At 39.6% G+C, this 26,955-nt stretch overlaps 1 protein-coding gene across 2 annotated transcripts in view; it reads right to left on the bottom strand.

Annotated features, from left to right (window-relative positions):
* The window catches only part of RBM39 (RNA binding motif protein 39), a 31,174-nt gene extending 4,219 nt beyond the window's left edge, over positions 1 to 26,955 (bottom strand). The window contains exons 1-13 of one of the 2 annotated variants that reach the window (XM_084217685.1): positions 26,694 to 26,955; positions 23,495 to 23,557; positions 21,558 to 21,607; positions 18,584 to 18,778; positions 13,117 to 13,182; positions 12,957 to 13,010; positions 11,476 to 11,593; positions 10,760 to 10,912; positions 10,078 to 10,215; positions 7,906 to 7,971; positions 6,775 to 6,979; positions 6,490 to 6,567; positions 932 to 964 (exon numbers count right to left, since the gene is read on the bottom strand). In XM_084217685.1, the coding sequence (XP_084073811.1) occupies positions 932 to 964; positions 6,490 to 6,567; positions 6,775 to 6,979; positions 7,906 to 7,971; positions 10,078 to 10,215; positions 10,760 to 10,912; positions 11,476 to 11,593; positions 12,957 to 13,010; positions 13,117 to 13,182; positions 18,584 to 18,778; positions 21,558 to 21,607; positions 23,495 to 23,545 (1,207 nt within the window). In that variant the 5' untranslated portion in view covers positions 23,546 to 23,557; positions 26,694 to 26,955. The remainder of the gene's footprint in view (positions 1 to 931; positions 965 to 6,489; positions 6,568 to 6,774; positions 6,980 to 7,905; positions 7,972 to 10,077; positions 10,216 to 10,759; positions 10,913 to 11,475; positions 11,594 to 12,956; positions 13,011 to 13,116; positions 13,183 to 18,583; positions 18,779 to 21,557; positions 21,608 to 23,494; positions 23,558 to 26,693) is intronic. The other variant, XM_084217686.1, reaches the window with a different exon arrangement.

The following is a 26,955-nucleotide window of genomic DNA, read 5'->3' as shown; positions in this document are numbered from 1 at the left end:
ATAGAAACAGCTCTGACTAAACAGAAATTGAAGGCAGGAAAGCTAAACTCAGAACCAGACACTACTGATGATAGATATATTTAAACTGGTCAATACAAAACCCAGCACACACTATGAATCACAGCTGAACCTGAAAAGTGAAAATATAATCGTGTACATTGATTTTGGCAGATTTTCCATTTGAACATTAAAAGGCATGCATCTTCATTTGCATCTAAAATGTCTGCCTGAGTTGTATGCCAGCAGCACCTTTAATGTTTTGCTCCTCATAGAAGTCCAGCAGCAGCTCAGGACAGCACCATCCCAGCTGACTGGACAGCAAACAACAGACAGCCTTGGGAAATTCTTAAAACCTGCTTTAAGCATGTTTAATTATGCTTCAGAAGTGTACCTGCACTTTCATCCCTTGAAAACGCAGATCGAAGGACACATTAACACCTGAAATTGCTCTTTCCCTATAACAGTGAAATTATTACATGTCATTTATTGCTGCTTATCATGCCAGTACATTACATTAAACACTGTCCCAGAGGCTGCCCTTCCACAGGCTTCAGGCTTCTGTCAATGGAGCTGCAATAACAGCTGCCTTCCCCATATACGGGTTGTGCAGTCAGATAAGGAGCAACTCAGAGACAATAAACCCAAACTTCTGATTCTCAAATAACCCCTCTAAGGCAGGGAGAACACTAAATACCCAACCACAAATACCAATCCACACATTTTCTGGGACTAGTACATGGCTGGGGAATGCTACCTACCAAGAATTTTCTTTAAAAAAAAATCAATCACAGCATGATTCCCCACAGACAACTAGACAACGAAGAGAACACAATTTCTCAGATATGGGCAAAGCCTATACCAGAAGAATTTCCCCCTAGAGACACCTGAAATAAAATGTACTAATTACAAGTCATAACAAATGCTAGTTTACCTTCATTCTGCTGGGACAGTCTCGTTTGTAAATCTAAAGAAAAATACAGAGAAGTTAATTAGTATGCTTGCTAGCATCACTGTATCATCACCTGCCAGCCAGGTTGTTCAGCTTGTATTTCTGTGGTTAAGAGTTTATTCCAGTATCACTGTTCCTCTCTAGTTGTGAGTAGTTCCACTAATTTCAGCTTCTCTACTAGAATGTTCTGTACTTGACAGATTCTGTGACATCAAAGCATTTTAAAGAGAAACAATACCTTTCTCTTTTAAAGAGAAACAATACAGACATGACTGTGTACCTTTAATTCAATGTATCCCTCCCAACTTGCTTTTGCTGTGATTGAGGTCTTTACAAGACATGTTTTACTCCATGAGAAAATAATTACAACAATTCTGACACACATTAGAGGTGCATGTCAACACCAACATCTTTACTACCAGGAAGCAGTTAAGCACACAGCTATCCAAACTTGACATTCTTAAAGCAGTTATCAAATTTCATTTCAGGTAAAATAAGGCAATATTTTGTCTGCTATGCTTTCATATAGATAGCATAATGATACAAGTAACTAACTGTGGTTTTTTTCAAATTCAAAACATTTTCCAGTGTTCAGAACATGTAATTTGCCTAGAAAACATTATTTACTTGTTTAACATACACTTGTCCCAAGGCAAAGGGATGGGAACAAACAAATGCAGACTTTGTAGCCATTTCCAAGTACATGACATCTTTGGACTAACAGAAAACTTCAGAATTCAAGAACTGTTAAGTAGAAGCCCCTTCCATCATGTTTCCATTTAACAGACACTAGGTGTGAGAAAACTGAAGCAAACAATCACCTTAATTCACTCATTTAGAGAGTAGCAAAGCGATAAGCACAAGTAAGCTTCCAAGCTTACCTGGAAATACCTGAAGGCACCAGGTATCAACATACTTTTCCCCTTTCTAATAAAACCTCCTCCACGACACTGAAGAACCAACAGAGATAAATGTTTTTCTCTGGATTTTCCTCATGTGCCTTTCCAAGCATTTTGCAAAGAACACGTACCAGGAACCATACTGAAAAGCAAGGGCTGGAAGGAGTAAGCTCTGAAAGCTGAGCTGTAAAAAGAGCTGGCCATATTTGGCATGTTTTCCATCCAGATCTGAACCCACAAAGTCCTCACCTCCATAGAATGAGAAATATCACAACAGCAAAGGCTGCCTTAGCCTGTATTCTCTGCAGAGACTGCATGGTCTTGACCAAATCGGTAACTAATTATTACCTAGTTAATTAATTCTCAGACACTTTTGAAAACAAAGGCATTTTAAAGAAATCAGCAAATATCTGAACCCTCAATTTAGATGAGGATAGACACTTTTCCTGCTGCAATTCCAATCCCTCATGTCCAGCAGAACTTTTCTATGTGGGACAGTCTAAGGCTCTACAGCCAAATGCTCCAGAATTCCTGCACCTAACACGGTAAACCTGCACATACCATCAATGCAAATTCTGTCCACAGCCAAGTAAGATCTGTTCTAAACACAGCAAAGTCAGCCACCCCAATCTTGTGTAGCCATAATATTTTATGAAAAATCCTTTCCTTAGGATTTTTCCTCCTGAGAAGCTGAGAGGCCTCAGGAACAAAATGTAAACAATGATTATCTGCTGCTGTGGAATGCAACAGGTGGATCTGGGACTGGTCTCATGTGGTTGTTTCTAATTAATGGCCAATCACAGTCCAGCTGTCTCGGACTGTTTCAGTCAGTCTGAGCCTTGTTATTCATTCCTCTTCTATTCTTAGCTGAGCATTCTGATGAAATCCTTTCTTCTATTCTTTTAGTATCGTTTTTATTATAATATATATAAAATAATGAATCCAGCCTGCTGAACATGGAGTCAACTTTCTCGTCTCTTCCCTCATCCTGGAACCCTTGTGATCACTGTTACAATCTTGTGCAACAGTTTCACACGTTAATTATTTACCACGTTTGAAACATAACCTGCTGCTCACCAGATCTTTTATCAACTAACTTGATTCTCTTGTTGCTTATGACTGAAGAATGGTCCTGTCCTCTCACTTCTAAAATCACTCAGAATTAAGAAATTAATTGTCACTCTGTACTCTCAATTCATGTTTCCCTACACATAGTTTTGAATAGTATGCAGAAACAAAAATTAATACATCTGACCAATTCAGATCAAAGTAACTTTTTCAGTATATTCTTATGTAACACCTCTAAGAGCAGCAAGTTTAGCACAATGGGAGTACATGTTTAGTGTACGGAGAAAGCAGAAATACAGACATATCTATCAAAGCATTTTGTGTCTTAAAATAAAAAGTTTATTTTGAAATCTAGATGGCTTTAAATAGGCCAAAGCCTGCCAAACATTGCCCAGTGTCTTGAGTCATTACTTAGAACAGAGACCAAACAGAGGTCCAGGATGATAATAGTATCTCTTTTGCAGCACATCATGTCAATTTTTTCCATAAAAAGATAGCTACTTCTACAAGTAAGGAATGCTTTGTCCCACAAAACATTAGAAGAATGTTCTATAGGCTATTTTAAATTTCCTGTGTTCAGAAAGAGAACAGGGAGTAGTACACAGTGACAACTGTTCAGCTTCAAATTCTTTTTCCTGCTGGATGGCCAAAGCCTCAGGTGTCCCCTAGAACTAATTCTTTACCCTCTCTACTTTAGTTTGATTGACTCCCTCTTGAAGATGGATTATCAGAAGTGTTTGTAGATGTATATATTACACCTCAGAGGCTCAGGCCTACTTGCCTCTAGGAACACAGCTAATACTTCAACGATGTATCATGCTGCCAGGTCATGTTCTGGCACTGAAACTGAAGCATTTATGTATTTTCCTCCTCCCTGGCCATTCTTCCAAGGCTAAGCTTCCAGACTATGAGAGTGGAATTTGATTTAACCCTGAAGAGGTGAACAATATACAACACCCCAAGAATTTATTGTTGACAGCACCTATGCATTTATTCACCTCATTTCTACTGCTGACCATTTTCATTCATGTAAATATTACACAAGACCAGCCCAACATCTGAACTTTGGCTTTAACAATAGCCTCCAACTTTCCCAGATTTCACCCGTAAAAAATCCTTCTTTCTCTGAGCCAGCTACCTGACACACCTTGTACTTCCTATATTATTCACTTCTCCAAATGACAGAAGTCTAAAGATCAGCAAGAAGCTGCTTACCTTCCTCAAATTCTAAACTTTATGACCCGTATCCCCACTACAAGCTGAGGCAACTAAATACATAGAAACATCTTGGCAGTAGTTTTTCATTCAACTGAGTGCCACCTCCTTTTTAAAATTTTTTTCTTCAAGAGCTGATAAAACTTCATCTATTGCTTTCATGACTTTAACAATGTCTAACTCAATCTGACTGTTAGCAGACAATTATCTTTATCTGTTTCCTAAACTAAAAAACTTTTTTCATTGTCATTTTTCCTATTCTGCATAGGCTGTGTGGTCATTCCTTATTTCTTTTGTGGTAGCTGATCACCCAGGTTTCGTGTGGAGCCCACACTAACAGAACTTTTTCTTCTTTCTGTAGAATGCAGATCCAACACAGCATTAGCAATGTGAAACAGAAGGAACTTTTCACATCCTGCCTGTTCAAACACCCAAGTTGCTCAGACCAGATGACTTGCTTAACTGCCTTGTTTCTTCAACCATCACTTAGACCTGTTTGTGTATCCTTCCATTTAAATGTGAGCAACTCAATGATCCCTCAAGTCAATGGTCATTTCTATTCTCATCCATAACATCTTCATTACTTACCAAATTGAGTTTAAAATAGCATCCCCTCTTCATGAGTCAGTGAGTGTTTGATGAAGAAATTTGTCGGATATCACATCCAGGAATATCTGGGCCCCACCATTATTACTAGCAATTCTTCTCCAATCTGTATCGGGGAAGTTAAAGTCTCCCACAATGACATAATTCCTGGTAGTAATTTTCTCTAACAAGAGTAAAGAGATCTTTAATCCATAACCAAATCTCACTTTGGGGATAGCTCATGACTCTACGGCAGCAAAAAGCTATATTTTTTTCCAAAGTTACTTAAGTTGCACATGTCTGCATTATTCCTTTTGTACAATACAAGTGCAATGAACACCTTTATTTCCACAGTCGCTAAACATGCATCTTCTTCTAACACCTGTATTCAGCCTCATCATTTATTTTCCGCAGCCATGTCTTCTCATGCTGATTCCATACTACCTGAACCATTCAGCTGTGTCAGACATTTTTGGCCATGTTCTTGATTTAGTGAGCTTGGATTTTTTTGACCTTGTTTGTTTCAAATGCAGGGGGAGGAAAAGGACTGGTGTTTTTTTAAAACACTATTCTCATTTCTAATTGCTGACGTGTTTTTACATGAGACTGCCACACCACTTTATAACCTGTATGAATGGTGATCTAACTTCAGCGGTGGTTACCTTTCCTTCTCTTTCTGGACTAGTCACACTGTTTCCTCACTACTCTATGTTTTTCATCCTTGTCAAAGAGGCAACTGACATTTTTCTGTCACTGGGCAGTTCCTTCTCCTTCCAAGGGCACATCTCTAGAACAACTCTATTATATTCTTTTAGCAACTGTCTACAGTTTCATATGTATGCTCTTCTTAAGACTGACCTGACCTTCAGTAACATGATTCAGACCTATCTTATTAAGTCTGAATCATTTCCATCACAAGCTCTGCTGGAAGGCAAACAACAATGCTACCTTTTCTTTGCTACTTTCCTGACACGTCCCACACATTCCAGCATCTGGTTATTTGTGACATTCAGGTGCTTCCTAGTGTTATGGCAGTTTCATATCCCTTGTTCATAGTATTAATCAAAAGTAGCAAAAAAACCCAAAAACCAAAAAAACCCCACAAAAACCAAAAACATTTAGGGAGGTTACTCCCTGGTCTAGGTCTGAAGACCCCATGAATAGTTTTTTTTTTTCAGACCAGCTATGAACTAAGCAGCAGCAATCACATCCCTCAGCCTCATTCCAGCACACCCACCTGCAGAACACACACACAACTATAGCCAAATCCAAGCAACATTCCCTGACATAAAAATGTCTTTCCTCACGAGGACATACGCTGTAAAAATGCTGCTGCCATCTTTATGATGTGTCCTCCATAAAGTCCTAATAACCTTCCTGCCCCTCATACAACTCTGGTTTTTCTACAGAGGTCAATCCCCTTCTAATTCTGAGCCTGCCATTTTTAACAGTCAACACGTATACTGCAGTAGAACATACAAATCCCCACTAGCACAGAGAAGAGTGAAGAGAGGAAGGTTTGGGTTGAAAATCAGCAAATTTGGAAAAATATGCAAAGTGAATCACACCCATCCAAATTATGATATACTGTCATTAGTTATTCCCTTATGATTTTGCAGTGTTTTACAGTTTGTAAAACATGCTGCAATACCTCATTTTAGAAGACCAAAATGCATTTTCATTTTAAAAGACCAAAAAACATAGTTAAGTGCCTCCTGTCTCAAATTTATAAAGTAATCTTTTTAAAAACATATATAGGTCATCATTTCTTACCTGTAACAGCTCCGAAGGCCAAAGATCCGCTCATTTGCAGAGCCTGCTGTGCAGCTGGAGGAATCTGCAAACCAGTACCTGGAACAGAACACAGAGACACCGTGGAGCAAGCCCTTTCATTCAGCTGGGGATGCAGTAACAGAAGCATCAGAAATATTCCTGTTGTCAAAAGATAAATACCATGCATTTAAATGTTTCATTCATTTATCTGAACAGTTCTGTGGAGTGTTTTAATTCAAATTCTGCAAACTTCTTCACACATTTGTTATCCAACATTGCACATACCTTCTGCAAGTCTTGCCATCAACTGAAGGCGACCAGTTGTTCCCAAATCAATTCCAGTCCGTTCCAACTCATCACTGTCCAAAAATGAGCTAGCACTGGAAGCATCAGTACGCTCAGTTACATGTCCAACTTTCATTGGCCTCCCAGCCAGCTCAAATCCATTGAGTTGTTCCAGGGCCTTTTTGGCACACTCAGAGTCTGAGAACTGTGGTTTGGAAAAATACAAATTCAGTAATACTTGCCTACAGGGGCAACACTCCTATTATATGTAATATCCACACATGCATATTTTGGTATTTACTTTCTCATCATTAGGTACTATATATTTAAATATATTGTTGAAGTTATAGCATCTAGATACTGCAACCAACAGAAGTCATGGCTGTGGCTCTCTTTCAAGAGTGACACTCAATTCCTTTGCAACCTTACAACTGCCATGGTATTTACAGGTTATTCCTAACAGATATTCTGCTTTATGCTGAAAAACAACGAAATAAACACACAACCATTTCATCAGTGTTAAAACCGTAAAGTATTAACTATATAATAAGTTTGGTTTCATTTGTGTCCATGTGCCAGAGGTCCCAACTGAGACTTTTTTCCTCATGACAAATTGCCAGGTCAGTTAAGAAACTCAAGTTCACAAAACTGTGTACCTGAGGGTAAAGAGGAAAGATGTTTTTAACTTGAAGTTGCAGCCCCTATTATTTCCCATAAAAAGCTCACATTAAATTATTTTCAGCTATAAAAAACACCAGTCTTTACTAGTGTCTTTGCCTGCAGAAGACAGCATTTGCTTTTGCAGGCACTGACTACACAGGAAACTATTCCCATCTAAACATATTCACTGCTCATTCTCAATACCCAGACAACCATCAGAAACAAAGAAAAAAGCCAGTGCTGCATCCTGCAAGATGGCACTTCTGAAATGAGATATATAGTTATGGAGTAGCAATTTAGTACCTCCTAAACATATGTAACAAATTTAGATTATGCTTACTTTATTATGTTTAGATTGCTACCATATAACCACACAGATATACACAGGAAGGTTCACATATAGAGATATACTCCTACGTGGGAAGGTTACACTCAGAAATCATCTTAGAAACCTAGTCATTCTAGTCATACCGTAATGAATCCATATCCTTTTGAGCGTCCAGTTTCACTGTCCATCATGAGCTGAATACTTTCAATCTAGATATAAGAACAAAGCTATTTATTAACAGACATTTTGGAACAAACTCCAAGATACCAGAAGACAACAGGAAAACAGCCCAGAAAAAATCCAAAACACATACATGAATGCGAAACTATTACTTCCTAAAAATTAGTTTCTCATTCCTTCCTCATTTCAAAATTAGTATACAGACAGCTAAATAGGTACTTTGATAGTAAGAGAAGCAAGTAAACATAAGGGTTTTCAGCTCATATACAGGTAGAGGTTTGATGCAGAATTCTAGTAGAATAAGAAGCTTGCAGACATGATCAGATTGTAACTCAAACACACTGATCATGGCACTTCATCTGCTGAGAAACTCTGTTTTACAAACTAAGAAAAGCAGTATGCCTGACTGATAAAGATCTTTAAGAAAAGGCTGTATATTTTACTAACTACTGATACATGGGAACTCCTAGAAGTTTACAGTTACTGAATTTAAAACACATCGCTGAGTTACCCATTAGCCATTAAGTAGCATTGGGAAGAACTGGAGTATACAGAAGAAGCAAAGATTTTCACAAGTCTCCATAAAAGCCTCCTAAACTACCTTAATCCTACTGCCAGACCTTGATGGAAGAAAAAACCCCCAAACCACCAGAAGAGCAGCAATATACTTTAAAATTTAATCAATTGTAGCAATTTCCTAGGGTTTTGTGCTAGAGATTTAAAGGGCTAGGCATACTGAGTCTGAGTAAGGCATGTGAAAAGCATATACTGTAGCAGTGAGATGCCATAGTTGGTCTCAGGTGGCCCTGTCCTTTCCCAGGTGTCAATCACTTTCCTTCTCCCCACCCCTGACCTCTGCTGGTCAACCCTGGCATTCCAGAGGAGCATCGAGTGATTGGCAGAGTTCAAAGGATGCCCTGCATCCCTGGGGGTCACTGGCCCACCCAGTTGTCTCTTGCACCTGAGACCTGCCCACCCTGTACCTGATTGGTGGGATCCCTGCCCCTCCCCCTCTCCTGAGCCTTATTAGAAGCGCTAGCAGCCATGCAGTCAGACTCTGTTAGTAGCTGTGACCTGATTCAGAAGCCTGCCATCGGAAGAAACTCTGAATGGAACTCTAGCAGAATCCACTCCTTCCCTTCACCATTTCGCCTTAAAGCATCTGCACAGAGGTAAAACCGGAGCTGTGCCTGTCTGGGCATGTCCCTAGGGCAAGCTGCAGCTTCCAACAGCGAAAGGTATCTCTGAGGTGAACTCACCGCAGTTGCTGCCTTCAAGTCAAGCAGCTAAGGCCAGACAAGCCCAGGCAAGCCTCATCTGGACATATATTGGAAATTAATTTCCATAATATACCATATGTATATGAGGCAGAGTTTATACCCAAACACAGTAGGCAAAAACCTCAAACATTAACAGACTTCTTTTTACCCATTAAGAACTATACTGAATATCTAACTTTTCCCCTGTGTAAATGATTTATACACCAGTACCATAGCACAGTAGGGCTAACGTATTGTATCACTACAGGAAACTTCAAGTTTTATCTGCACATTTCCATCATTCCCTTCACATAAACTTACTACCATGCTGCATCCTGTTGCTAAATGTCCAGGAGTGAGAATGGGCCCACCTCAGAGTGTATAGGACACACAGCTAGTTTATGGTCTTAACATCAGCTAAAGCTGCAGCAAAAAGTCATCCAAAACAGATGACAGGTCAGAGACCTCAGGCCCAGTTCTGATTTTTGTGCTTTAACCCGTGAAATGGGGCTCCCATTCACAATCCTGAAAGGGAAAGATACAAGTTGCCAGAGCAGAATACAACATAGATAATTTGTCTGGTTTCAAGGGTTTTTTCCCCCTGCTCCTTAATTTCAGGTATTCATTGAATCCTGAACTTTTTAAGACCTGCTATTCAAATTCACTGGATACCATCACAAATCTCAGTTCTCATCTGCTCTCCGACACTACCCACATACCTAAGGCCTGTGGATGCATGGGCACAACAGTGCAAGAAAGCTTCAAGTGTTTTGTGAGTATGAAGCTGAATTATTTCCAGAAGCTGCTAGGGTTCTACAACTAAGCTAGGTTTTTCAAATAAACTACTCTAACACAACATGCCAAAATTAAGCTTACCCTGCCAAATGGCTCGAAGATTCCTCGAAGCATATCTTCAGTTATATTGAAGTGTAATGATCCCACATAGAGCCTCATAGGACCAGCACTGCCCTTCTGCAGATTATTTGCCATTGCTGCTGCTCTGTTTTTCTCTGCCTAAAGGAGAAAATAAAAATTCCTCTTCAATAACAAATCAAAAAACCCCTACCATAAGAAGTAAATACCTACCAGACCTAGACTAGAAGATTCACCAAACATACAGAAGCTGTTGCATGATCTGCAGTCTATTCATCAGACTTGAACATAAGAGCTACAAAACCCAAGACCATGACCAAGTACAGAGATGAGAGACTCCAAAAGCGTTCAAATTGAACAACTTAGTGCAAAATTCTGACTTCTACCTAGGAAATTATCTGGAAAGCATACACGGTATAGCCTTCACTTCTGTAACACTGTTAACAATTTATTTCTTGTTACTTAAGATCTGCATTTTCCTAATACCTTTACACAACTTTCAATCACTTTAATTTGCCTTTTATCTATGGGAAACAAAAGTCCATTATCACTAGCTTCAATAATTATCCTTGTTAAGGTTTTTCCAAACATTCAATGGTAGCCAAATTTTCAAACATGAAGTTTCTCATCAAAATACAAGAAGCATAACTCTACATGAACAAAAATGAGGTTTACAATTCCTTACCTGTGATGCCTGTACTATGATAGGTACACCAAGAACTCTCTGTCCAGTCAGTCCTATTGCCAGGGGCACTGAACTAACATCAACAAATTCAACATAAGCAATCCCCTTTGAACGTCTGGAATTTCTATCTGAAATCATTCGCACATCACGAACCTGAAAGGCAAAAACAGAGATGAAAATACTTTCAGAGAAGAGGAAAAAACCTAATGCTGCCTATTTCTCAGACACATATTAATACTGAGAATTTTTTATTTGCCAAGCCAACAGCTTTAATTCTGTAGCAGCATACACCTTTTGTAACACACGTATCCCAGAGGCAAACTAGCACTAAAGCTGTTTTGTTTTGTATGTGACAGAACTTGCAACACACTAATGCTTTACACCAGAACCTTACAGGTGATAGAATAAATGAAGTTTTTCCAACTTAGAAGTTACATGAATTTTCAAATGACACTATAACTGACAGACCTATCTGAAAAAAGAAGTTGAGTCAGAATTGCATCAACATATTTTGCCTCACATCACATGAACAAGCAACTACTGAGAAACTACATTTTCATGTTCAAAGCTTTTAATAATTAGTTCATCATTAATCCCTCTTTGCACAGGTCCAGAAAACCACATGATTACAATTCTGAAAAAATACCGAATCTGTACTAAGTTGTACTAGGACAGCTTGCAGCAAAATTCAAAATGGTTTTAACTTCCTTTATTACCTTCCCTACTGTAGAGAAAAATTCTTCCAGGTCTCTTGGTCGAATTCTTGCAGCCAACTGCATGCAGAACACTGTTCGAGCATCCCTCTCTTCAGGAGTAAGATTATCAATAGGTTCTCTGGAAAGAGTAAAGTTCAGCTAAAAAATCAACTGAATTAAGATAACTCATCTCTGGACCACACATGATACACTAAACAATCAGTACTTCACAGTCTGATAGGAAAAAATGCCTGCTGTATTAAAAAAAAAGGCAGAGTAAAGAACTGAAGGGAATACCAAATATTAACATGGTAAGTTATAACATGACTGAATATCCTATTTCACCTGTAAGCATCAAATGTGACTAGAAAATTCTATTTTATGTGCAAAAGCCTAAACTGAGGTACCATTTTGCTACTGTCCAGAACTGGTACCAGGTAACACTATGGAGCTTACATGCCCTTTTCATCAAAAAGATGGAAGGACCAAAACACAAAAGCAAACAGGACAAACTAGCACAGACCAGCTATCCAAATTCTCAGAAGAGTAGTGTGGGCTAGGCTTTACCAACTCGCATCTTGCATTTACCCAGTCACTTTGGAGTCACTACAGCCACCACATAAAACAAGACTGACATCCATGCAAATAGAACTCGCAGTTCTCATTCCGTAATTTCAGCTTGTTAACCCATAAAGAAGTATGAACAGTGAATTACTTTGATCCTTGACACATTAAGAACTACAATAATTTTATTTATTAGCTGAAATTAGATGCATCACTGTTAACATATTAAAGGTTCAAATCTAAACAAATCTGACTTGTACTCAAGTACAAGTTACATGAGAAGTAGCATGGTATATCCTGGATTGAGCTTCCGTCCATGTAGTATGTATTTTTATTAAATTAACCACATAGATATTAATCACTTAAAAAACACAATAAAAATTTAAACAGTTATCTCAGTAAGAATTTGCCAGTCATTGAAAAACAAAATGAGATTGGTGAAATTTGACTGCATTAATGTAAGAGAATAATCTCATTAGCAGCTATCTCAATCCTATTCCCTTAAATGAGAAGACTAAGAATGGATAAGCAGTTCCTGGACTGCAGAGGCATATAGCCTCTCAACAAATAACACTAATATATACTGGACAGCAAAAAGCAGCATTTGTACTTTTCCATTCCATACTCTAGATTATTAAGTACAATTCAGCAGAAAAGCTAATTTAAATCACAATTAATGGGGAAGAGATTGAAAATACAGAAAGACAAAAAACAAATCAAGACTTGTTTTGCAAACTGACATTATTTACAACCTTTTATGACATGGGGAGAAAGCAACATACTATCAATGCTCTTTTCTCACTGGCTTTCTGAATGAATTCCAGCATCACTTCTACATGTAAGCTGGAGAGCAAGTAGTCATACATTATTTCACCACCATTTTTCCAACTCCAACTGGACAAAAACAAACAAACCCAAACACACGTAAAAAGTCATACCTAACAGGGCTTTTGTCTTTTCTGAAAGGACTTTTGCTTCTGGAGCGACGTCTGCTAAAAAGAAAGATCAACAAGATTACAAGAAAACCTCCCAATATACCACTCCTGGTTCTAAACAAAACCTATTAATGATGCTATGAAAAACAGAAAAGTCAAAAACCTTAATTTGATGCTGTGAGGCAGACCAATCTTCCCTCTGATGGCACTGTTGAATTTTGGACCAGAACTATGGCAGAAGAAAAGACAAGACACCTGAGTACTTGAATTCAAAATTTCCTGTTTATACTCACATTACACCTCAAGCGCTCACCCACCCTTGCCTCTGAACTTGTCAGCATTTCCATTAGCAGCACCCACAGCATGCATCAGATAATCAGTTGGTTACCAATACATGCAGCACTTCAGACCATAAGGTACAGAATATGACCCCCTCCCACTTTCACCTACACCACAAAATCCCAGAATATGCAGGACTCTTCATGAGACAGTCAGTCATGGCACATTTGTAGATGCAAACTATTCTGAGCTACAGTTACCGTTATAACCATTTTCACAGTTTTTTTTTTTTGCGTCCACACGCAAGTTTTACGTACTGACGACTGCAAAGCATAACATTCATGGCATGGAACTCAGCTTCAGAGCTGTATGCCAAGTGGTATTGGCAGGATTACTTGCTCAAGTGTAATATTTAAAAATCAAAAATTCCAAGAAATTTAAGGTACAAGAGCAAACCAAAGTGGCTCCATGCAGACACCTGCAAGGGACACATTCACTAATGGTGCCTCGCTCTAACCACTGAAGTGCTGTAAATATGTAAATGAAGCTTCCTTGAAATTCCTATTGGCCATCAAACCACAGTAGCCGTGAACCCAGCAGTCAGCTGTATACAGACACATAACCACAAAAGGAATCCAATCTCTTGACTGAATCTAATTTAATTCTCCAGGCATCACAGAGTCACTTAGAACAAACTGTAATCTGCCCTTTGCTTCCATATTAAGGACAGTCCTCTTGCTAGTTAATGGGGCACCCAGGAACAGACTGTGACATGAGCAGTAAGATTCATCCTATCATGCTCTCCCTGAATTTGATCTCCTGGTAGAGAGTTGTTCAAAAGGCAAATAACAACACCTGTTAACATTCTTCCTGCATCTCCACCAAGCGCAGAGGCACTCTGCACAGACTGAACACTGTGCACTGGGCTTTGGCTTTCCATCTGTACCCAATTGATTCTTTCTGCTGTTGCTACAAATTGATGTAAAACACCCTGAAAGACACGGCAGGCTGAAGACATTAAGTAGTCACTAAATCCATTTGGCCAAGCAATTTGTCTGAAAACCATCTTCTTGCTCCTCAGTGGAGCAGTAATACTTATAGTAAAACTCAGCATCCACCACAAGGAGGAGGATGCCCATTTTTTAAGCATGTCATGACACAGGTGGAAGTAGTAGGCCAAGATCCAAAACCATGCTGGCCAGGTTAAAGCAAGGGAAATATGGCCCTGTACAACACTGAAAAAAAAATAAAGAAAAAAAAGACCATTTAGAAACTACTTATGAAGAGAAGATAACTACTTACTGAGAGAAAACAAGACATAAAACACAGGCACATTTTGAGATGAGATCACAATTGATCAAAACCAGACTTTTTTTTTGCCTAGGAGAAAATACTCCCTTTCCTGCTCAAGTCCAGACAAATTATTGCTGAGCGTGTCCATTCAGGTTCTTCAGTACCTATGGAACAACTGCCAAAAGCTGCATCTAGAAATACTAGTACTAATTTCAGAGACTACCTTCTTATCAGACATAGAACTACCTTGCACTTTCACATCAGATGTAAAACATGGTGCTCTCCATTTTAACTCAAATGCAGCCAGACAAACCAATTACAGTGACTCCAGAACACTAACATGCAGACCACCTAAACAATAATAAATACTTAAGACCATGAGTTTTCAAGGAAAAGGTAAAAGAAATATTGTAAGTATTCATCTAAATCTAATGAATAACAAAACCAAAACACAAACAACGGAGAAGTAACAGTTTTCAAATGCATGCACAAAGTGGGGGTGGAGGAAAGAGGAAAAAAGGGCAGGGAAAACCCACAACCCACCACAACTCCAAAATTCCCCATTTTCTTTCTTCACTAGTACTATCTTATTTACAGAACTCCATGAGACCAACATTAAGAAACCCCAGACCACTGAACAGACCAGAAAACTGCCTAGGGCAAGGTGAGAGCCCAAATTACCTTCTCAAAATCAACAGTATACCCTTTTCAACAGTATTCTCCCTGTGTTTTTCTAAGGAGACTTGCTTGTAAAGCTGTAGATCTCAAGTAAAGTTTCTTCATTGCTTCTACTGTCTCTACAATTGTTGCCCAATTCCTGCTAACCTGTACGGAAACACCATGTCACAAGCCATTAATTGCTACGTCTAGGAGTCACCTTCTTTGTAAGCCAAAGTCTCATGTGCAGCCAAAGCACACACTTGCACAAAACCTAAGAGATGCCACAGGGCCCAATATGGTCAGGTAAGAAGACAGCCAGTAAATTATCAGCTTTTACCTACTCATTTATATTCAAGATTCCAACAAAAAAAGTCGGACATTTTGTCGGACAAAATGTCTGCAAACTTTGGCTAACAAAGTCCAGGAGAATCACAAGGAACTTTCAGCCATCATTGTAATAAACCTGTTTTCCTAACAGCTTTGTCTAGATGTGCGATTTGAGACTAGAAACAGAATGGTCTAAGTGACTTCTACTTTATGTTAGCAGTAGCTGGGATTTGCCCAGCAGATGTCTACGCAAGACTACTCAGCCAAGTTCTTTCTCCTAAGAGACCTAATGATACAGCTATGCAATACTTAAGGGATAACATACATGAAAATAACGCGAGAAAAAAAACCCTGTGAACACTAAGCAGTGCAAGACAGTCCCCTAATTTTTACCTAATTTAAAATTAAAGCATTTAACCACATTTCAAGCCTTAAGTGAGAAACTTGGAAGTTTTCAGGTTTCCTGTAGCACTCTCCTCTCCTTTTCCTTCAGAATTACCTATGGTAAACTTTTTTCTCACTACTGTTGAGATGCCTCCCAATTGCTCCCAGCAGCAAAACCATCTCAGTTTACAGAAAATCAGCTTGAAAATGACCCTTTATAAAGCTCATGAGAAAGATCACAAGGAGGAGGGAAGAGTAAAAAATAAGATAAAATAGAAGCCATTAAGCAATTTGATCTAGATACTGCAGTCAGCTACAACCCTGTCAGCAATAATTCCAACCCAGAACTACCAGAACAGCCCCATAAGGAGAGATTCCAGAAATAAATTCTCCTGCCAGAAAGAGTACTCTAGCAGTCACTTTTGAAACACTGAACGTATGCCACTGATACAGAGACAACAACTACAAATGAAAGCTCAGTACTGGTCCAAAGATGGCTGGTGATGCAGGAGGCTTTATCACCAAAGCTTCCATCTCCCTGAAATTCAGCATCTGTTATACAGATTTAAAGGTGGGTCCCTGCATTTTAAGAGCCTTGAACAGGAACTCTTCACAATCCCTTCTTTCACACATTTAGAGGCAAAACTAGAATTCTGGATAGAATGTTTATCATTTTAACAGGAGACCATTCATCATCTACAACTGAATGACAGCAACCACTTGCTGACTGCCATCAGTCAACACCAAAACTTCTGGGACACATGTGCTTGCCCTATACCAGTTTTTCCACAAAAGCATCTAAACACACTAGAATTCTACTTGGTTAAGTGAAAGCAATGATTTGGCAACTGAAGCAGTGAACAAACTATCAAATGAATAGCACAACTATGTACCCTCAGAGCATACTGCATTATCCCTGCTTCTTGTTCACTTTATGTCAACACCAGAGCAATCACCCAGAACAGCTATGGGAGAGTGTCAGGATAGCAGAAAAGACCCTTTGCAACTACTTACCTTTCTGGCATAACATATCTCAGTGCATTAAAACAGGCATGGGTTATTGTAGTAACATCAATACTTTCAACCTCTACTTGCAGAAATTATTTTGGAAGACCAGAACACTTGAACTCCCAAATTTCTCCAGGTGAAAAACCTTCTCACCCAGTAACCACAAGACAAACAAAGAATAAAACCCTCCAGCACAGCTGGAAGAATGCATCAACTCCCAACTACAAGATGAAACAAAGGACCATCCTCTCCACACAACACTGCACTGGAGGGAAGGATCCCAGCAGGCTGCATATACAGCAGGCTCAAGTTTTTGATCAAGGTCCTCTGTACCTTGAGCCACAACAGTGGCACTGGCATAACCCAACCAGCTACTGTAATCTTGCACCTGCAATAGAGTTGTAGGAAAACAACTCTGCGCTGTTGAAATCTTTACAGCTCAAGTCCAGAGCAGTGTACAGAGGCATTGATCCTCAAGACAAAGGAAAAGCAGGGCTGATATATTATGATCCCCACACACACAGGACTGATGATGCACAGGATGCCACTGCACCTTCGAGGACCCAGGAACTGCAACAGGTTTTCATGACAAAAATGCCAACATCCAGATGACTTAGCAGAGAGTGAGACCCTGAGACCTCAGGAAGTTTTTGTAGTCCAAGAGTACGAAAAGCCCAAAGAAAAACATTCATGTTCATAAAATTGCACAAGCCTACAATTTATCAGAAGGTAAACACTGTCCGCTCAAACATCTTGAGAGATTTCTCTATCATGGATGGCATTATATGTCATGATTAAAAAAACACGCCCTTTTCAAATGCCTTCTTTTAACATGATCGTGCATTCCAGGATTTGACAACAATTGAGATGAGACCTGGACAACAGCAGAGACAAACAGCAGCCTCAGGTAATCAATGACAGTCAAGCACACAGCCCAGTTCTCACTGAGTTTCTGCAGAAAGAGGCGATGGGAAGCACAGGGGAGAGCCACAGTACAAACCATCTAAAACAATACTGATGAAAAAAACATCTTTTGAGAATTGAATTACATATGCCTGGAACCACCTACTGCTGAAGTTCTATCAAGCTAAATATCTGAGAGGAATGAAAGAATTCTCGTCAGCCTCTAAACAAGTCTGAGAAAAAAGAAGGGCAAATTTGCAACACATGGGCATTACTAAGACAAGATGCTCCCAGTTTGGATGCATAAACATGGAATATGTTTGTGTGAATATCCTTTTATGGAGGTAATGTTCAAGAACAGCAAGACAGCAAAAATCTTTAGCAATACAAAAAAAAAAAGTGTACGAGCCTGTAATGAAATTAACAGACTACTATTAATTTTTTGGCAGTTAAGCCATCAAGTTCATATACTTTAAATAGCTAGGACATGGAGAGAATTTGGTTGTTACATTGATTTTGTGATAAACTTAAGTTTTCCACTCAGCGGTACACATTCATTTGCTTTCCCATCTCTGTCTTGGCTAAGAATGAAAACTAGAAGAGGAATATTACTATCCTCTTTTTCACTCTGTATTTACTAACATTCTTCAAACTTCACCTCTCACTTTCTTTTCAATTATAATTATTGACCACTTTAGAAAGCAGAGAGTGAAACTCTAACCTTCCACATTATAACAATGAAGCAGCACACATGCAACTCTGAACAAATAACCTACTAGGGACTTCTATAGCGGCCTCTGAATCTGCGATCTCTGCTCCTAGACCGGCTGCGTCTGCGCTCTTTGCTTCTGCTCCGTTTCCTTTCCCGGCTTCTGCTCTTTTTCCGTTCCCGATCTCGGCTCCGTTTGCGTTCCTTACTTCTGCTCCTCTTTCTGTCATGGCTTCGACTTCGGCTCTTGCTCTTTTTTCTCCTGACAAAGAAAAGCGCAACTTCAATTACACACACAGTTCAGTGTTAGAGACCACACTTTCCACAGTTCCTCTGATGTTACAGACACCGATAGGAAAACTTTGTACCTGTTGGTATTTGTACTTTTTATTGTTAAATGGGTGGCTAAGCATGTCAGCAATCTCCTTTCATGAGCCACGTGAAGTCTGCAACAGCACATTTCTCTTTTAAATTTTTTAATTGCTAGAGAATGCTTTAGGAGTAAAAGGACTAAAAACCTACTTCCTATGTTAGACCTAGTACACAGCAGTTGCAGTACTTCATCGGGTGTTCAAACATACTTCATGATTTCAAGAATAAACTATATAACAAAGAAAAACAAAATGCAACAAAAATAGAAAGAAAGAGGCAAGTCTGGGGGTAAGGAAGGCAGTTTCCTCTTAATACTCCCTGCCAATTGTCTTTAACATGCTGCTTAAGAGTTTTGCTTCCTACTTGCTACTCCCACTCATAAACCACTCGCTTTTTAAAGTCTATGGCTGTTAGAAGTTTGGGGCAAACTGCAGATTTTTGTAACTTTACCAATTTACTTAGAAAATTAAATCTTCTAAAACCTGTACGTCAATTATACCTCATATTTGAAAAATATGTGCAGTAAGCAACTGTTTCATTATTGCATTTGGATTGTTCACAAATTTTTTCCTCCATCTCAGCCTCAGACCACCAAAGCTTAATTTCTAAAATGTATCTATGTATACATAAGACATGTTAAACAGATGCTCAAGCCATTACTAAAGACAGCAAAATAATCAACTTTGCTGCTAAACTTTCGAAGTTTGAGACATCCTTAGTCACTGAATTTTTCCCTTTCCTCCTTCTGGGCCTTCTGATTGCAGATACTATCTTTTCCCAACATGGTCACTCATACTCTCAAAAATTGTTTTAAAAGGGCACGTAGATTACAAAAAGTTCATCCCTGTGGCTTTCTATGGCCATGTATAAACTAAGACTTCAATTTAGTTTCAATTTCTGAAGTAAAAACATCTCTCACATGCCACATCTAACTGAACCTAATTATTAATAGCTTTTGCTCTCCAATCTCCACCTAGGAAGGCCCATTCAAAGTATCTTAGTATTTATCTCTGAAGGTAAACACTTTGTAGTTACGTCTTAAACACTATTTCTATTTTTTCTTATCTGCCAAAGTCTATAAGCTTCTTTAATATTTTTGTATGGACAGAGAAGCTGCTGCACCAAAAGCCAATACTCAGAAGCTTCACAATTTCTAACACTTCTCTATTTCTGCATGGTGTCATGAGAATCACTTAACCACACTTCCTGCTGTAATGCAGTTTGTGATGGTTAGGCACACACTGTCCCTCTCCTCTACGATCCATCATTTACCAACATTTCCCCAAGATAAAATCCTAAAACACTCACTATTAAAACAGCTCTGAAAAATGCTTTCTGAAGCTCACTATACTGACCAGTACCAGTAACTAGTAACTGCAGCCACTCTTCTCCAATGACAGCAGCTATTCCCTAATCCAACAGAGGGAACCTGTTTTGCAAGCAAGGACTCCCAGCAGTCCAGATCCATGCTCTGCCTTCAAATCACAATTGAGCTGGAGCTGGACCTACAGTACAGACATCTAGTAAAAATGCAGATCCTTAATTCTTCCAATTAATAAAATGGTCATTTAAGTGTGATTTGACAATTACTGAAAGTTGCACGTTATTATTTATTTTTAAGTTGCTGATGTTTGCTGTGGATTTTCCTGACAGTTTGAATCTTATGTCAGTATTTGCCCAATTGAAGTAGATAAAAAATACCATTTGGACACAATTTGATTGCTTTAAAGCAAAGCAAGAAGTCTTGCAAACCCTACATACACCTCTGTCTTCAGCAACAAAGTACACTGTCACGCATCACAAACAAAATAGTTATCTAAAGACTATGGAGAACAAGAACTATATCAAAATTAACTTCTAGGGCTTAAAAATACTGACAGCAGCTGCTTTTGATAGGGTGTTAGAGGTCTCAGTAGTTAGCATGAAAATTATTTTCACTGTATTATTTAGAACACAAGTAAAAGCATTGATCTGTATGATTTCAGAAGGCAGCAACAGCATACATGCTGACTTCAGCACATTTCTGTAATACACAGCTAACTTTTTACTGTTTTGTCAACTATCAACTTTGTAATTTTTCTCTTTACATTAATCACCTCTTCACCAAATGATGCTTGTAAGGTAAGGAATTTATTTTACAGACTACACACCTTTTGGGTATCAGCAGGTGTTCGCACCCTGGAATTATGCTTGTTGAGCAAGGTGGGTTTGTACTCTTGTTTTTTAGAAAACTTGTATTATAAATTTAGATGTCTTCAAAGGCCAGGGATGCGGAGAACAGAGCAAGGCAATTCAACACCCTAAACCTTTTCAAGAAAGCACTGGTGTCTTTAACTGCTTTCCACTGCTCCAAAACACAATTCTACAACAAATAATTTTTAAAATGCAAAATCCATTGCATAGTTAAAGTAACTAAAGTAATTTAAATGTGCTGAACATACTAAGTCTGTATTTTTATCTGATACTACGTGAATGCTTCCGCAATTTTGATTACATCAGTTGTAAAGGGTATTAACTACATTTGTAAACAAAATAAAGTTTCCAAATTGCTGCAACTGCAAATTCCAAGGTTTTTCAAATTATTTCCCTAAACACCACTGACATGGATTCACAAGTCCACAAAAACCAGCAGCTTTTACCCAAATGTAGAGAACTGAGAAAATGCTTACTTCTTGCTGCGTTCTTCATGGCCATTGGCACTGCTCAATTTGTTCTCATCCTAAGCAGGGTTGATAGAAGAACATCGTGAGGACGAAGCGGAAATATTTCAAGTGGTCAAAGGGTAATGGGAATAGGAATAAGAAAATAAAAAACAAAAATTTTAATACTAAATTACTTGTTTACAGTTTAATGTGGAAAGCTTTAGAAAATTTAGGTAGGCATGTTTAACCACTTTGCTGCTTAATTTTAAGTCATACAATTACAAAATACAAGACTTACATCATTTAAAAGTGTGTATTAAATTGTAGATACTTCCATACAGAGTTTAGAGAGCAAGTTATCCTGTAGAATTCAGCACTCAAGTGACTAAATGTTATTTCTATAAAATTTAAGAGGAAGTCTGAGGTGTTTGCGAGCCCCTCTGATTAGTACCAAGGCTATATCTCTGCCTAAGCCCCGTGGCTACACTAGCAGCCAGCCACTATCGATTTCCTGTGACCGATGCCATTCCCGAGATCTTCACTCATTTTCGTTGAAGAGTTGTAAGAGCTTGATGTCACCTCTGTCACACATCTCGCCCTGAAGCAAACAGGGATTCACACTGCTTTAGTAACGTCGACTCCCAAGAAAGCCATCAATAATCCACCAGTCCAGCCTAAACATCCCCTATTTCCATACCTGTTTACATGGAAAATATCCATGTTAAGCCAGGACACAAGAATTTTAACACAACAAATTTCAAATTTCTCTTCAAGATGTAAACGTAACTGCTAAATATTACATTAACTAAATAAACCACTTAAAACTTACAAATGCTCATCCAAAATTCATGACATGGTTGTAATAAACACTGCAGAACAGACTGACAACAGCTGCTTATATAACTTATATACTGTCTTTACAGTTTAATCACATTGGTTACATCAAACGTACAATTCCTAGGTGATTTAAACTTATATACATTTCTTTCAAAATCGGTGCTAAAGCATGCAGTCTGTAAACACTTCACCACCATCTGGTGGAAAACAAAAAAAGACAGTATTCATTTGCTGCTGGTTTAAGTGAAGGACATCACTAAGCTAATTGATAAAAATTTTACAGAAAAATTGACATTTCCTAATTAAACAACTAGGACAGAAGAACACAAGAGCTTCTTTTAGAATGATACTGCAGACTGTGATACTGTCTTTTACTTGCTAAGAACATTCTATTCAGGGATCCAAGAATTTCTGTAAATTCATTCACTCAGCAATTGATTTTCATCTGCCCTGTTGAAAGATTAACCGCCAGCAGCCTTCTGCATTAAAAGCAAGTCCCACTCTTCTCACACTGAGCAGATTGTTCAAATATTTACTTGCCATGGGACTGGTGAAAAGGTTATTCTTGGAGCCCCGCTGTTTTCCCAAACCACTGCATTCACCTTGTTGCTATACCAAACTAGACTTCACAATTTTAGATGAAAGATTTTAGGATTTTGGTTTTTGGGGTTTGTTTGGTTTTGGTTTTGTTTAGTTGGTTTTTGGGTGGATTTCTTTTGTTTTGTTTTGATTGTGTTTGGTAGTTGTTTGTTTTTGGTTGTTTTGTGTTTTTTTGTTTTTTTTTTTTAACCTAGGGGACCACAGTACAGCGATACGTCACTCAATTACTACCTTATGATTGACAGTTCACACTGGAATCAAAGGTGAATTCATGGGAGTAGAGGTGAGATATCGTTAGGCAAGTCTACAAAGAGAGATAGATGGGCATTTATTCATCACGCTGAAGTGAAACTACTGCACAATATAATTACATTAACAGTATATATAAACTTGAAAGTTACATGTAATGTATGTCCAATAAGATAAATCATGAGGGCTCCAGGGATGTTAGTCTACAGTTCAGCAGTAGTTTCATGAATAATGCTAAATTAAGGCAAACAGGACCTCACTGGCATATTTTTTCTCACCTTCTTGTAAGGAGCTTCAAGCATTGCTTCAATATCAATATCATCAGCCATTTTTCAGGACACCTGAAAGAAGAAGCAAATTCCACCTGAGCTGGAAACACTCTTGCGCTTTATATTCCAAAAGCTTTTGTTTAAGAGGTCATCACTGCATTGGTTCAAATTCACTAAACATTTACAAATTCGGTAGGTATTTCCAACAAAAACTGGAATGAAGTTTTGCCCAATGAGATGGTAACGAATGTGTGCAAAGTAATTACAGCTGCAAACAACAAAATGTGGTTGAACACTATTAGCCACAGGAAACCCAGAGGCATTCCATGAATTTCTTTCAAAACAAAGAGCACAGCATATTTATGACACAAACACAGCTCTGGTGGCCATCTTGAGAAGTGCTAGAGCTTCAGCAAAGGACAATGAACAATCAGGCAAACCTGTTCACAGCTCCTAGCCTTTGCCACCATCATTTACCAGTCTCAGCATGTGGACACCATGGTGCTTTAAGAAATGCAGCCTCCTCCCTAACAGGGGTCACAGGAAAAGAGTTATGATTCCAGCACTAAGAGCTACTACAGCATACAAAAAGTCCATCCAATCTGGAATTTCGCTTCTCAAAACAAAAATATCCATCACACCAGGTAACACGTGACACCACAGACACTTCAGGTTTAGCTGCTCCTCTTATTTTCCAATTTCAACCCCCTAATATAATTTTATGTTCACTATACTCCGAATCACTTTGACACTTGATTTCCTCTCCCTATGCAGGTATGCTATTAAGCACCCCTCAAGACTTTTGGTATTAAACTTAGTCAACTTCCTCAAATCTCTTAGTGGAAGTTTCTCAAGCTCCAGAATGGCCAGTCCTCTAGAACCAAGTCTGACAGCCCAACACTGAAGATTTGTGTGTGCACAATAAAATGGATTTTTGATTATACAGATTAGGTTTTGCACCTTGTCTACAAGCAGTAGAACTGTGCTGTCCCGAGACTTCAGCAGAATAACAAAAATGCTCCAACACATCAAGATCCTTTACACCAGTCACCTATAATGTCGTAATTGAGAATGCTTTGCCAGAGCTGCAGCACATCTGACCCTGGCCCAGGGATACATTCTAGAATAAAACACCATCCTCAAGCAGGATCACAACACTGGAAGTTCACACTCAATACTTAACTGAGGCACACTAACCTAATTTTCAAATTATTACCTGTTGGGCTATAGTACTATTGCTTACAGATATGACTGTCCTTCCTTTAAGTGTAATAGCTCAATTTAACTTCTTACTACAGTATTTACAGTCAGCTTTTCAAGACATCTACATACATGCACGTGATTTAATTCACAGCTATTCTACCAGTATGTAGCATAAAGAGTACATCAGTATGATTAAGGGCATGAAAACGGCAAACCCAGAATTCTACAAAAAAAATCCCCCTGGTGATAACTCCCACCCAAAATTACATTTCCAGATGTGCAATTTAGCCAACATATCAAGCTACACTTTGGGAGGAATTCTTCATCCAGAAGAGGGGTGGCCAGAATAGGGACCATCAAATCCTGAATGGCATAGAAAAGTGCAGAGGGAATGACTATTACTGCCTTCCCCCAAATAATGAGTGAATGAACTATCATCCAAAACAATGGTCCTTATACCCAAAGCATTTAGCTATTGAATTCACTGTTGAAAGGCACTGTGGATCCTAACAAAGAAAAAGAAGCACATGCAATGTTTAAAAAAAAAAAAACACAAACCATAAAAGTTTAAAGAAAAAGATTTTCATTAAACAAAGGCATGTCTCATGACCCTGAACTACAACTAACTGACAACTAAGCGCACACAGAGAGAACTGTCAATGTCCGACTGCCCTGTTCATTCTTTTTTTGTCATTTACTGCTGGCCATGATCACTGAATCTCCCGAGCTGCACAGACCTTTGGCCTCACCCCAGCAATCTGTACCCTTTGTACTCTTTACAAAACACTTCCACTTGGACAATACCACGTTATCAGAATACCTTCTCTCTACGTGTACCAATCCTGCTATCAGCCCTGCGATGCATAAATGTAATGCATATAATGATATTACATACAAAATTAGAAGTATTAAAAAAAAAACCACAAATGAAAGCCCTTAATAATTTCAATTTACTAGAAAATCCTGACAGACTCTCAAGTATATTTCATTAAACAACAACGCTCCAAATAATTTTCCTAAAAGCCTTTCAGCTTTCTTAAAAAAGCTACATATGACTAACTTGTTTATAAAGAGAAAAAAAACCAAATAAAACCACCCAAACAAGCAAACAAAAAACACCAACAAAAACACATGCCAAAAGATCAAAATAAAAAAGGAATGAACTACACTTGAAACTTTGTGGATCTACAGAAAATGTAAAGGGACATGAAATTTACTGCAACGCAACTAGTAACTATTTTGAAAGAAATCACTCTCTTTCTGCCGAACTATGTTACATAAAAAGAATTTAAAAGGGTCCCGTTTTCAAAATTATTTGTTTTAGAAATCTACCGAATGACAATTCGACAAGTTTTTGCTGTAGTGTCCGGGAAGAGCATCAGGAAACTTTAGGGAGGACTCCGACGCCTCAGAAGGGGAGCTAGCCTCTCAGCAGGACCCAAACGCCTGCGGGCAAGTCCCCAGCCTGCAATTACCAATTCCCTCAATTCCCACATGCTCCTGACACGACCGAGCGGACCGAATTCGGTTTTCCAGAAACAGCGATGCCCAGCGCTGCCTACCCCGCCGTGGCCGCCCTCCCACCTCGCTTTTTGCAAAGGCTTTCATTCCCCGCCCGCCCGCCCGCGGCGGCCGGCGCTCCCCCACCTCCGCCCCATCTCCCTGCGCGAACGGCCCCGCAGCTGCTCACGCCTGGTCCCGCCGCACAGCGCCATCACGGGAAGAGAGGGGGAGCTGGAGCGGAGAGAGCCAGGGCGGGGCAGCACCATGCTAGGGGCAGTCGGGCCTGCCCGCGACGTGGCCACGGGGACAACCAAACCGCACAGGCCTGGCCGCGGTGCGGGGATCTCCGGGCGCTCTAGCCCCGGTGAGGCGCAAAGCGGCCCCGCGGGCAGGGCCAAGACGGCCATGGCAGCGGGAGGGGCGCAAACGCCCCGGCCGCAGCACCCCGCGGACCAGGCCGCCGCTCACCCGGCGGCGGGGCCCGGGGCCCACCCGCAGTTACCTGCGCCGCGAGCAGTGCGATCCTCGCTAGGGCCCCGAGGTCCGGCAGCGGCGGCTCCGGCGTCACTGCCCTGGCGGTGGGGAACAGGCCCGAGGGCTTGAGCACTTTCTCCAGGCGCCTGAATCTTAAATGGACGGCGGCGCTCAGGCAGCCCCGGGGAGCGGGCGGCGAGGGGCGGCGCAGCCGTGAGTCGGTCCCGGTACCGGTCTGGACCCGTCTATGGCTCCGCGGCTGCTCCCGAAATGGCGCCCGGCCGCTTGCG

This window comes from Fringilla coelebs, assembly GCF_963513975.1.
Source record: "Fringilla coelebs genome assembly, chromosome: 18".
Taxonomy (NCBI): domain Eukaryota; kingdom Metazoa; phylum Chordata; class Aves; order Passeriformes; family Fringillidae; genus Fringilla; species Fringilla coelebs.
The sequence above is the reverse complement of the archived record's forward strand: the minus strand, read 5'-3'. Positions and strand labels throughout refer to the sequence as shown.